The sequence below is a fragment of the Plutella xylostella genome, chromosome 13, assembly GCF_932276165.1.
Source record: "Plutella xylostella chromosome 13, ilPluXylo3.1, whole genome shotgun sequence".
NCBI lineage: Eukaryota > Metazoa > Arthropoda > Insecta > Lepidoptera > Plutellidae > Plutella > Plutella xylostella.
The window spans coordinates 2231122-2244918 of NC_063993.1; the positions used below are offsets into that span (position 1 = coordinate 2231122).

General features: G+C 43.7%; 2 protein-coding genes across 2 annotated transcripts in view; both read right to left on the bottom strand.

Moving 5' to 3' along the window:
* Window positions 1-10131, bottom strand: part of LOC105394683 (cyclic AMP response element-binding protein A) — a 49761-nt gene extending 39630 nt beyond the window's left edge. The window contains exon 1 of the mRNA XM_038112003.2: window positions 9891-10131. Coding sequence (XP_037967931.2) covers window positions 9891-9953 — 63 coding nt within the window. The 5' untranslated portion in view covers window positions 9954-10131. The remainder of the gene's footprint in view (window positions 1-9890) is intronic.
* Window positions 10132-10319: 188 nt separating this feature from the next.
* LOC105394687 (TBC domain-containing protein kinase-like protein) overlaps window positions 10320-13797 on the bottom strand; it is a 29617-nt gene continuing 26139 nt past the window's right edge. The window contains exons 14-15 of the mRNA XM_048625065.1: window positions 13604-13766; window positions 10320-11185 (exon numbers count right to left, since the gene is read on the bottom strand). Coding sequence (XP_048481022.1) covers window positions 11075-11185; window positions 13604-13766 — 274 coding nt within the window. The 3' untranslated portion in view covers window positions 10320-11074. The remainder of the gene's footprint in view (window positions 11186-13603; window positions 13767-13797) is intronic.

Below are 13797 nucleotides of genomic sequence, written 5' to 3' on the forward strand. Positions count from 1 at the left end.
CACAGATCTTCCGTCTTTATTATATTTATGTTAGTCTGAAACACAGACAAATGCTTTTCCTCTTACTGATCTCGCGTCGTCGTGACCTAGCCGGCCTTTGTGTTGCAGCTGAGCTAAAGATGAGTAGGAATGTTTACCGCACTTTATGGGCTTATTTAATTAGAATCCAAACAGATTCATTGTAATTTTAGTATCAGGTAAAGTATTGTTAGAAAATTGTATAGCCAATTGAGCGTACAGTGCCGGCTAGAAATAATTACGGGGCGGTCTGTTATCGCTATCGCATTATCTGTTGAATAATAAAGCGCCGCGGCCAAACTCCGTGTAAAGTTAAATTTTATGAGATTATAGCTAGTTAGCTACTGAGTATAAAATCTGTGCAAGTATAACACACCACATTCTGCCGAGCCCTTTGTGCTCCACCCTGTTGAATCGACATCAAGAGAAAACCTAGCACTAGTCACAGGTTCTAAGGTACATTTTCCTAAGTGTCCGACACCTCAACTCCGGATGTAAGCAATCAGCCGCCCGCTGGCGACCACCGCACTCCACCAGCACCGCTTGTCCACTACTTATGTCATCATATCAACGCATTATATCCAGTGGCATTTGGATAAGAGCAAATGCCAGAACACTTACGTACCGCGATATTTGTTCGCCGGAGTGGGTGTCGCGAAAGAGTTGCTAAATTGGCTCGTAGGCTCGCGTAGCGGCAGCTACGACGCGGCGTAGCAACATTAAATTCGTATTTTTCATGATCGAACATAATTATAATTTAATCCAATCATCCGCCATGACTGCGTAAAAATGAGTTATTTGTAGATATGAATACAAGCAGATAAGCTTCTCTGAGAGTGATTGAGAAAGCAGACACAGAATGGTAATGGCATTAGCTGAGCTGTTCAGCTCGTCTACACGCGGGGCAGATTGCCGTTCCATCTGCACTAGCTGTGTGCAACAATGAAGACATACTGTGCTATAGTCTGTATTATACATAGTATAGTTGAAGTACATATCCACACGTTCAACGTCTCCTCACGACGCATCAGGGCGAGTCACGACCGACTCCCGCGCAACTCACGCGGCCGCTGTTCACTGGCGGAAGACTCATTTAACATCAATATTTACTTTCACAACTCCGCTAGCTGCACCATAACTTTTCAGTGAAACCTGAAACCGGCGAATGTTATGGCTCAGCTATAAAATGCACGCGACCAATCACACGGCGAGATAAGCGACACGTGGCTGCGGATAATTCAAACTCTGAAAATTTCACGGAACCGCTTGTGTAAGAGCGATTGGTCTCGCAGGCGACTAGCACGAATCGATACTGTAATAAACTCTCTCACGTTGATAATGTTACGTGCAAGCCGCCTGCCGCTGTACCTTCATTATTTGTACATGTTCTTCATTTGTCAGGCTCTGAGGCAGTTTCTGCAGATGCATATAAATCTAGTGAAGCTCATTTGTTTCCATCGTAGGTGCGAGTCACTAGTAACGAGCTCAGTCCGATCATGATCGTAATCGGTCCGGCGCTAGTTATGAGAGCGGGAATTCCCGTTTCCGATGTGTAATGACGTCTAATACTTATAATATAATAACAAACGAGAGTGTTATCTGTGGGAAGTTAGGCGCCGGAGGAAGCGTGGTAGGTAATCTACACAACTATTTACAATATAGCAAGATAATTAATCCACTCAGTTGTCGTGCAAGTGATTTTTTAAGTTCCATATTCGGAAATAGTTTTAGTAACAGCGAAAAAGGAGGGAAGTAGATCCAGAGCTGTATTCTTGTGTTGGTAATTCTTTGTACATGCCTCAAGGAAAGCTGTTGATAGTAGGGGACATTGTTGAGCATTGTGTCGCTAACTCTCTAAACTGCGGAGAGGAATGCAAACCAGTGCACGCTCGGTGCAACCACCCGCTACAGACGTAATGAGCCTTAGTGGCAGGTAATAATGATCAGATACCTAGGTAAGGCACAGGCCTGTCTGTAGTCCACTGAGCCATGGGATCTTCGAGAATCAGTACGGGTTAACATTTAGAAGCACTTGTGAGTCATTTTGTGAAGATGTTATATGAATGGGATGATTACTTAAAAGTTTTTAATGGAGTTTTCATTTTTAAAATACGCATATTTGTTTTTGTCCAGAATATGCTATGTTCCAATAAAAAATCGACAAGGAAAAAAAGTTGTTCCAAAAACTTAATTATGATTCCGGAAATTCCACGAGGCAATCTTTTAAGGCGAAGCGAAGCTCCGTGGGCTACCATCAGATAAATATTATGTTCACAGAACGACGCAGTTGCACTCAAAAAACTAATCGATTGCAGTGAAGAGTCAAGGTCTGCGAGCTAAATCAAATGCCAACATTATAATAGATATTTTTCTAGTCGCGTAGAACCGGTTCCGATATTTCTGGATGGATGTGTCTGCGGCCCCACATGGCGGCGCGTGAAGCAGGTGCCCCCCCCCCCCCTCCCCCCCTGCAGCCCCCGGACCTCAGCCCTCGCCTGGACCCTGTCCCGTTACTGCGGACTCTGGGCGAGGAATGCGCCGGGAGCGGATACGCGGGGCAGTCGGACAAACATGTCATGCTGCATATTTGTTGAGTGACTGTCTATGTCTTAGGTACAGAGGAAGGCCAAGGACCGAGTGTTGTGGCGCTCCTTGGAAGAGGCCAGCAGTGGATGAAATGAAGATGATGACTGTCTATTTGCAGTATTCTTTTGACAATTCCTGTGGCATTCTCAGCTGGGGAAAGTGTCCCGTCCCCACGCTCCACCGCCGCCGCCGCCGCCGCTGCGCTAGATTACTTTATCAGATTTATCACTGCTATAAATGAAACGATACGGCCGGCTTATTATGATAGATGGTATATCTACGGGTAGATATTGAATATTAATCGCTTACAGTCCCTTGTAAATTTAATTGTTTTTCACGGAATCACCAAGCACAAGGTTTTTCTAATTAGGTTTCCGCTCGAATTGGATTTTCAACAAAATACTTACAGTAATTAATCTGAAAGACATCCTGGACTAGTTTTCCACGAACTGTAAGACCTAATTTATGGGCATACTTATGCAAGTCAGAGCCAAGTCGGTATTCGAGAAAATCTCAGGCCGGGAAAACCGGATATTACTTCACATTGACACTACGAGGCGGCGGCGGCCGGGCCCGGCGCTCGGCAGCAAGTACTCAAACTTGCAATCTTGTCAGTGCACTTAATTCAATAAGCGGCGTTATGCAATAATGAGTGCATACGGGCGAATATCGCGAACCAGCGCCGGCGTTGTGTAACCGACCTATTGTTACCGTTTCAGGCGGGCCGGGTGCTTGTGCATCCACTACTCAAACACTTGTTAGTAAACACAAGAAAAATGCACTGCGAATGGAACAGAAACGTTTTAATTTCATTTGCGTGCTCCGTTTTCTCAAGCTTGAGAAAGCGTTCGAGTATTTTACCCACAATGTGACATTAAAATCCAATATTTGATATTCCGTTGAGTGTGTGTGGGGCTGGAGCGTGCTCGCAATGACACCGCGTCCCCGGCACTTGAGCAAACAGCTTGTTGTGAACTGTTATTGAAACACTCCGTGACGCAACCTCCATTGTGCCTCCACAGCGCAGAATGCCACAGATATATTAGACACTGAGCGACTTATTTAGGCTAAGCGATGCAGAATTGGATGGAACGGCCGAGATGTTGCCGATGCGACATTATAATCGAATTTCATTGCTGCATGCATGAGATACTGGGTCGCTGCATACACCTAGGTCGTCTAGTAGACTGCTTCAATTGAATAAACTGGGTAAATAAGATAAACGGTGCATGTAATCCCCGTGAGACGTGCGCGCTGCGTCTCTGCAAGTGACCGTCACGCTCCTGCAGTGTCGGTGACAATGATGATGACATCAGTAGGTAATGAAACTGTGCAACAGCTGGCCAGTGAGTGAGGCTTTTACTCCGGGCCCCGGCGAGGCGCCTTCAGTTCCCGTGGGAACCGGCCGAGAGCTGAGACACGTCACATGCGCTAGATTGGATCTAGGCGTCTCACAGGGGTCACATTGCTAAAGACATAGGAGAATATTGCGTGCCCAGGTCCAAGAAGAAGAAACCTTATTTAGATTAACTTTAAAATATGCCAAGAAATTTATACAACAAGTAACTGTTTTCATTAAAAATAGCAAAGGTAATCACAGCAGATTAGCAATGAACATTGTAAACAGTCCAGTCGGCCGGTGGCTAATGAAAACATTAATACATAACAATAACGAGCCGGCGACAATGTCGGACTCTATCACAATCTTGAGCGCAATTATTCGTGTGATAAAGTCAGCGAAGGTCACCCACACTCGCTTAGGCAGCTGTGTATAATCTAAATACATTACTGTTAGGTATTTACCTACTTACTTACATGTTATTGTTTAATTTTATGATAGGTGTTTGTTTTATAATCACTATTTAGGGCACGAATTTCAATGAGATTGTATTGTATCGCGGCGACCTAAATAGATCGGCCTCGCTTGTTTTAAGTTAGCCCTATTCGGCTGCCCAACGCCTAGGTCTAGTTACTAGTTTAGTAAACTGTGCTAGGTTACTTGTGAATATTTGAGAAGAGAATGCGGTCACAACTGCTTGCGAATCAACACACCAAGAAAGGTCAAGTTCCTGCGAATTATAACTAAAACGCATTGAGATTACAACAATGTAAATGTTTATATCTCAGTTTAGTTATAATCGGTACGCACTGAGGGGGCATCAGTGCCTGCGGAATATCTGACAGATTGACACACAAACGTATTTACTTGTTGATAAGACACGAGTGATCCGCCGGTGCACTACAATACGTATAGTTACTGGAGTTACGTAACTAGAAACGATGCATACGGGAAAATACACCCACGAGCCGGAAAATTATAGCACGTGGGTTTATCGTCTATTTTACTATTTACTACTCTCGACTATCATGAAATTCTGAGACTAAACTCTGATGTAGAACTCTATTTATTCTACTTTAGTTTTCATATTGTTACACGGATTGGATCGACTAATTTGAATTTACTTATCGTGATAACTTTATAAAATAAGGATCCCACCACGGTTTTCCCACTGCTAGCCTTACTAATAGTTAACTAATAAATGTGTCGTTTCTTGCGGAACGAATGTTTGAACAGCTACGGCTACAGGCAGTCGGTTTCACAATTTTCAGCGTCCCTGCCGCCGTTGACACCACTACAGTGCGCCTCGAGCTATACTGAAGGAGCTGACATCAGCGGTATAAATGATATGGCGGAGGCAACACCACAACAGCATAACTACAGCATACTAGTTAAGCACGTCATTTGTTAGTCGTATACCTCGAAATCAAAAAATCCTTGTAGCTTTTCACCTATTCGCATTTCACCTTGATAGCGTTTTTTGTTGTGGCGTATAATATCGGTAGTATATTTTGTTACTAGCATATATTTTTAACAGATTTTTACAAAAGTAGCAAATTTTTATGTAGCATGTATTATCATGGCCTGGGCGTGATATTACGTGGCTGGTGGAAGGTCGTCCCAGGCCGGGCGCTAATGCGGTGAAAAATTACATTACCGCAATGTTCAGGGCGGAAAATCACATTTTTATAAACACCCGCCGAGAATTGAAAGCGTAGGAGTAGCTTTACAGATAAAAAGTTATTGCTTCTACTGAACTCTCGCACCGGCGCGGCGGCGGGTAAATGGCTATTTGGCTTTAGGTAGCACGACGCTATTCATTTGGTTTCGGACTGTTTTTTTGTGCAGCCTTTAGAGATAAGAGCATGAACGAATTTCCGAGTGAAAGTATGTCAGCCCGGTCGGTTAGTGCATAACTGTACCCACCTATTTATAGGGGTTCACATATTTATAAAGCCAGAGATTTGCTTCATAAAACCGCTTGTATGAATTCCTATTTAGTAAAGCTTACGAGTTTTATGTCCGTTCATAATTAACTCGTAAAGCTGCTCAATCCAAGTGCACCGACTGAAGACATGTATCATGGCTGTTAGCACTAATGGTGGTGAGATGAAGTGATCACGTGTAGCCCGCTGAGACCGAGGGGGGGTCACTCTATAATGACGAAAAACTAGGTTTCGGAGCGCTACTGCGCGAGCTACGACTCTATCTCGTTGTATGAGCACGATAGCTCTCGTTCGTTCGTTTTTCGTCAGTATACAGTATAGAGTAACCCCCGGCGGCGGTGGCGGCGTCCCGGAAAGGAAACCTCATTATCATAATAATGCGGCCGCCGCTACGAAAGTGCTCCGCTGACATCGCGGCTAGAAGCAGCCATCTCCGTCACTAGTCACTACTGAATCATCACTATTGTGTGCGAGACGAGCGTCTGGTGGTTGCTCGGGTGACGGCTCGTGACTTCATTCAGAGTTCCGGGTTCAGATGCCGGTGGAGCGAGCAATATCAGTGAGGACTTACGTATCTTATACCTAGTGAGTGAGTATCTTATAAACGTATCGGAGAAAAACTGTATAACTTTAGCAACGCGGCATGGCTAAAACTACAAATATACAGTAGACTGCAACTTGTCTAAGTGGCCCTAAATAACTGGTTCACGGCTGTCGTACCTCCCAGGCTGCGCTCTATGGAATGCCGCAGCCAGAAGCTTGCATAGGGCCAAGTGGGGCAGGCGCGTTTCTTAACTGATTGGTATGTAAATTGGCACAATGGCTCAATATCGCGGTTAAGTTCACAAGGAGGCCACATCGCCCTATTATCGACTAAATGTCAGCGCCTTAAATGCTTTTAAACTCGATTTCAATTGTTATTATCGGAGTGCGAATAGCTCCGTCCGTTTGCTAGTTGTATGTGCTAGCTTGCTAATTTTCTAGTTATGAAAATATCTAGGCTAAATATTTGCCCTCATTCGGTTGCAATTGCAATGCAAATTCGTCATACCTTTACATGTATACCTATTCAGCATATTGCGTTATACTTAATTCCTAAGTAAGCTAAAAGGTGCCTAGGTACATACTTAGCAAGAAACTAAGTCAGAAAGCACTGTTTCCAGACGAAGCCCCAGGGTCTTCGGGGGTCACTGTAGCATATCTCGTTATTTTAGACGTACCGACTATACGACAGCTACCGTTCGTTCGTTCGTAAGCCTGAACCGAACTGAGAATGTTAAGAAGGTGTCTGTATTCTCGTCACAAGACGTGACGCACTGTGTGACCACTACTTATTTTGGTTACGCAAAGTTAAAGGAAATGTCACCGCACCTTCACTTCCTCCAGTGGACACCGCTTCATAATACCAAGTAGAACGTACGGTGTACGAGGCTTTCGTTATTGTGGAAAAGTAATGTAAGTTGTAAAGAATAATAAAAATTAACCCCTGTGCCCAGCACAGGTGGCGGAGGGCTTAAGACCGCTTCAATTAAACCAAACGATATTCTAGGAAAAGCTACGGAAAAGGGAAACTTTAATGGTCATATGAATGCCGATTACATACAAGGTACCAATTACTTAATTATTATTCTTTAAAACTTATGTGGTTACTTAATTCGCAGCCAATCTCCCAAAATGCCATTTATTGAAAACCTGTCCTCGTCAAGTTAATTAGCGGCCGCGGACACATTAGACAGGTTGTTGTGGATAGATACCCACTTTGATCTGTCACTTAACATTCCGTGGGCTCCCAGCGCGGCCTTTTAAATAAGTCGAAATTATTGGTGAAAAAAACGTGAGGCGCGGGCCCCTTGGTTCAACGCACGGTCGTCGATCCGAGGCGTACCGTACGCAGCAACAAGATGTATAACACGGCCGAGTGCGAGAGCAGGCCCGGACTCAGGGCCACGAACAGGGGGCGGCCCATGCCACTCGGCCGGGTTACCGTTCACAGCCAACCGTGACGTCACACATGCTTGAGAAAACAAGTTACAGGTGCCAGAGTCTCTGACCTCTCACAAAGTTTGGACACTGATAAATGATAAAGAGTTTTTCACACAAGTGTTGATTGCGCCGCGTGGTGGCTCCCATCTTTTTCTGGGAAAAATACCCAATGGGACATGTGATATAGAAAAGAAATTGATATTTTTGAATAGGTATAGCAGAAATCTGGACTCATCGAGGACTTTACATTTTACCATTATGATATTAATATAATTCTGAGATTAATTTAAGTGTTTTCCTCAATTATTAAAGACCCCTGTAGATATTCCCATCATGGGGCCGTTCCGGAATTCCCCAACAACGAAATCATTTCATAATTACATGAAGTTACATTGTTAGATCATCAGCGTAGTTTCCCGTTATTCAGAAAGGTAAAGAAAACAGTAAAACAGAATAGACGAACTAGATGTGCTGAAGTGTAAGGGCAAGGCCATCGATAGAGGTCAGAACGATTGGCAGATGTGATGTGTTGTATAAAGACGTCTACACGATAATGATTTCATCTAGCCGGGCGCTAAGTGGGAAACACTTCGATACTGTTGTTTCTATGTGAAGACAATTCATCAAGTCTATTACTCGAATGCCGAGAGATCGTTGACACCAAAACAAAATAATCAACACCTATTGCCCACCGCAAATAAAAATAATAATAGTTTGTGTGGACTCCGACTCGGCAAAAAACGTGACGATACCCGCATCGCGGTAAAAAACCTCAACAGTTAGCATACCTGATGGATATTCCATTCCCCCATCTTTTTTGCCGCTCTAACCATCGATAGGTCAACGCCCAACATTATTTATGTAAACTTGGGGTTCTGCAGTTGACCGAATGGAACCATATCACACTAGCTTCCTGGCTGGGTACTTTAAAAAAACTAATTCGAGATAAAACATATCTCTGCACAGTTATCCATCGGAAATTTATACAAAAAGCCCTTTACAAGTCCAAACTAATGAAGTTTGCGTCCAGCGCAGATAAACGCAGGGAACCCAGTAGATTTCATCGCCATTCTTTATTGGTTATTATTATTGGTAACGAGAGTCTATCAATAAACATCACGTCCATTACAATCCTGCTTGACGCTTCGGTACTTTCATATTCCATCGGGCGTTTATGAATAGTAATAGATTGACGCACCATAAAATTCTCTGTAGACTTAAAACGCATGCAATTAATGATTCAATTAGCAATTATTAACCGCAATGATGATTGTGTAGGTAGAAAACTGTCAGATGAAAATATCTGTGTAAAAAGAAACGATAGCGTCACCGTTTATCTCATGGAATTTACTAGAGATTGTGAGTGAATCAATTGAAGATAAATAGCAAAAATGGCTGGAATGCAGGTTGTTCGCACGGCGGCCACCGAGCACCGTTACTACGACTGTTGCCGCCCCCGCGCCCCCGCCCCGGCCCGCAAAGTTACTGTTTAATGACAGCTTCACGGCTCTGTCTGCAATTAACTTGACGAAGACAACTTAACTTTTACTTTACCCAGTAAAATTGTGGGTTTCATTTAGTCGTCATTGCCGAAATTATTTTCCTGTCTCGACAAACCTGACGGACCATTACTCCAAGTTACGAAAACACCTCAACCACAATCGGTAATACCAGGAAAGTGAGCACTTAATTTAGTTCGGCGCTAATTTTTGGTAATGTATTCGAGAAAGCTAATTACGAAACGATCGGACTAGTCGATAACCAACAAATTATGAGTAATTGAACATAACAACAGCGTGATAGACCGCCGAGGCTTGTTGTTGCATTTCGCAGCCACCGGCTCATCTGATTAATTATTAATCATCCGTGCATTCACAATAACCGTGAAGCTATATCACTCGAAAGTTTGCTTTATTATCTGACTGCAGGTAGATGACAAACAAGGCCGCTGCCGGTGGAGCCAGCAGTGCTGCACGCTCGCAGCTGCATGCGCCGGTGATAAGAGATAAGGGACTTACCGGGTCGATGTCCGCATCCCAAACGTCCTTCAGGTCATTGGATATATCGTAGTAGGCCTCCATGGCTGCCGCAGCCGCCGCTGCACACACAAACAGTTCACGGGGCTCGACGACACTGCACTTATGTTCCACTGTGGACGCCCATTGGCGTTAGCGATAAACTTGGTGAAAACTTGTGACACAGCGCGGGCGGGAGGCGTGCGGTCGCGGCGACGGAACACCGGCGATTGTGCCGCGCGCCGCCCCCCGCCCCGCGCCCCGTGCCGCCGCCGCGCCGCTCATTCACAAACCCGTCTGGGCGGGCGGCCGCCGCGTGACGTCACTCTGCCCACAACCACCCGTGGGCAGCCAGCAGCCCATAAGTTCAAAAGTCACGCCGCGCGTCAGCCTCCCGTTATCTCCACATCTTGATAATGAAACAATGTGACATTTCTGTGTCGTTCCACTTTATTAATATCTTACACGAGCCGATGTGGTTACTTACAGAACTCATTAAAATTTATTGATTGCATATAAATAATTGCTCTTAACCCTAGTTCTAAATACATTATTTACATTGACATCACAGATAAGAAACTAGCTCGAAACGGAGTTCCCGAGATTCTCTGACTACCTACATCGTTACAAATCAGTGCGTGACTCATCATCTCACTGGGAAGTCGCGAGTAAATAAAATAGATAATGTTCATGATTAGATTTATACATAACAATCTCTGTATGTAAGTAGGCAGATACATTTTGTCATCAATTCATCATAGTTAAGAATTGTAGGACAGTCAGTCGATTTTGGCTCTGGTAAATGGTAAACAGTGACTTGGAATGTTTTCGATTATGATAGATGTTAGACTGATGATGACGGCACTTATATAAAAATATCCCATTTTTGGGAGAAGCAGTACAGTTATAACTTAGTTATAATAATTAATAGTTAGTCTGTAGTTCAATTAGCATTCTACTATACCTACTTAAATACTATTGCTGTACAAACTTTGTAAGTATAGTTAATACAATTTATATAATTCTCAATCAGACTCAATGCTACAGCATTGTTAGCGTTACCTACCACTTCATAAAATTCTTTATAAGTAATAATTCACTATCCTTACAGGTCCGGTGCGCCCACCACACTCACAAGCACCCCTACGCGCCGCGTTGGCGCCCCCTTATCTCCGCTTTGCCGCCCCCTACGCCACACGTTGCGTGAACAGGCCGGGCGCGTGCGTGTGCAGCGCCCCCAGCCCGCCGTGAAGCACGCAAACGCGGGCCACGCCGCACTTCACCAGGTAGTCGCTGAACTGAAACAATAGCACACACGTTGGACACTGAAAACACTAAAACTTGACTCTAGAAACTGAAATCGTGGGCGTTCAAGGGAGGACGCCCTTGCTTTTTCTATTTTCTTGTCTAGACTCACTACGAGTAATAATCGCTAACAATTATGTAAGTTATTATTATTTAATAAATGTCACAATCAGTGGTCACAATTCGACGGCTAGTTTAGTTCCGCATTCAAATGATAAATGATGGCTGTGGGATAGGGGCGGGCGCTAGGTATATTTATCTTAACTCGCTTTTACCTGGAATTACTGGCAAAATCCGCTCTCGGGCCATAACTACTCATAACTGATTTGGTATGAACAAATATAATATTAATTCTACTTGTTCCTAATTATCCCTTCAATACAGAGCCGGTTTCTGCTTCAATATACAATACCAATATGGAACCAGCACCAGCACCGAGGCATAATAACCAAACCAGATAATAGGACAACAATACCCGACGACAAAAAGCTACAATAATAAATAACACATTAAAGTTGAGTTGATCATAATAACGTATCGACCGGTCGGTGATTGCTTATACTCGAGTTCGCTTGTTTTGGCAAACTGGCTGGCGACAGGACCGGACTTTATTGCCCTTAATGTATTTACTGCTTATAGGTAGGTACTTATAGGTCTATACTACTCTATACCTAAGGCTGCTGTTCCCAGAAGGCAATCTATTCGCCTGTTACTAGACGCGCGTAACGCTTCAATTTGCGTAAAGTGAGCGCAAAAATAGTAATTTGTGAACGGCACAAATCAGCTTACAAAAGCGATAGGCCCGCCCACTAATTCAGGCGGCGGCAAACAGTTTGCCTACTGGGAACGCAGTCTTAGGTATAGACCTATAAGTGTACCTGTACTGTAACTACACTTGGCACCCCATGTTAAGCCGATTAGTAAGTTAAGAGCCTAGAGCCCATGGTGGTTTTATGAGGTTTAGTCGAAGTCGAAGTCGTAGAACAAAGTTGCTGAGGATGACCTCCTTAATCTAATATTTTCCTATTGAATAATTACGGTGGACAGAATCAATAAAGAGTGTTATGCTACTTATGTTATTATTTTGTATTTTAATTTGGCAGAAATTCGTTTTCAACTCGTGTTATCTTTTATTATGAAATCCTACTCCTCCACTAATCTAATCGCAATAACAAAATGGAATTAACTTTATTAATGTACGAATTTATCGTGAGATAGATAAAGTTTGATTAAGTAATTATAAGCCAGATAAATATATTCAAAAACATTTCCTGTTTAAGAAGAAAAAAAAATTAAATCCTGTAACTTTCAGTAAGTATTTAGATTTGCGTTGCATTCCAATAATGCATGTCAAGGCTGTAAAAGAAAAGATTAATTATTAAAAAAACTACATAGCACAGCGATTATCCAATTAGGTATGCGATGATGCACCGCTAGCTATAACTAATAACCATTTGAAATAGTATTATCCTAACTAATCCTAACTAATATTATAAATGCGAAAGTAACTGTGTCTGTCTGTCTGTCTGTTACTCTTTCACGCCAAAACTACTGAACGGATTTGAATGAAATTTGGTATACATATGGTCTAGACCCTGAGAAAGAACATAGGCTACTTTTTATCCCGGAATTCCCACGGGAAAACTTTTTAAAGCGAAGCGAAGCTCGCGGGAACAGCTAGTTTTGCTATAATTTAAAATGGCTAGAAAGGAGTTTGTTGTAATCTCTGTGTAATAATGATGTGGATTACTGTCGCTACAATAGTTGTTTAACACTTGGCACAGCGCGCTCATAAATTACTCTATCGGGTGATGCGTCCACCTCACCTTGTCATTAACTACAGCGGACTGTCATTAATAGTGGATAGTAAATCTGGGCTGAAAATAATTAGATTGGCATTTTCGTGACCAACTGCAACAAACAATGTAAGCAACTGGGTCAATTATTATTTCCACTTGCTTAACTGTAGGTATAGGGAGACTTCCTTGTCTCTCCAAGTTCAAATTCAAATCTTTATTGCATTCCATAATTAGTGTTACTTACATAAGGTGTTAAAATAATAAACAAGCGATCAGCAAGTTAGGTGCTCCTCCTGCCTCCTGCCCTGTCTCCAATATAGTTTTTTTTAACATCAAGTACTGAGTATGTCTTTCACATATTTCCGATATCTCTGTTAGAGTGAGATGGGTCACTTTCAGGACCAATAACAACGTAGTAATAAATTAGGTGGACCGATAGCAACGCAGAAAAACAATCAGTACTCATTTGAAAATAGACTATAGTGTCAGTACTCACGAGCACGGCGGCGGCGTCCTCGTCCCCCGCCACCATGAGCGTGGTCCCCCGCGCCCCCGCGCGCCGCAGCGCCTCGCCCCCGCAGCCCCCGGACCCCCACTAGTGTCAGTACTCACGAGCACGGCGGCGGCGTCCTCGTCCCCCGCCACGACGAGCGTGGTCCCCCGCGCCCCCGCGCGCCGCAGCGCCTCGCCCCCCGGCCCCCGCAGCTCACGCGTCCCCAGCTGCACCCCGCTGTACGGCATGTTGATGCTGCCGCGGACGCACTGCTTTTCGAACCTACAACAACACAATCAAATCAATCGTATAA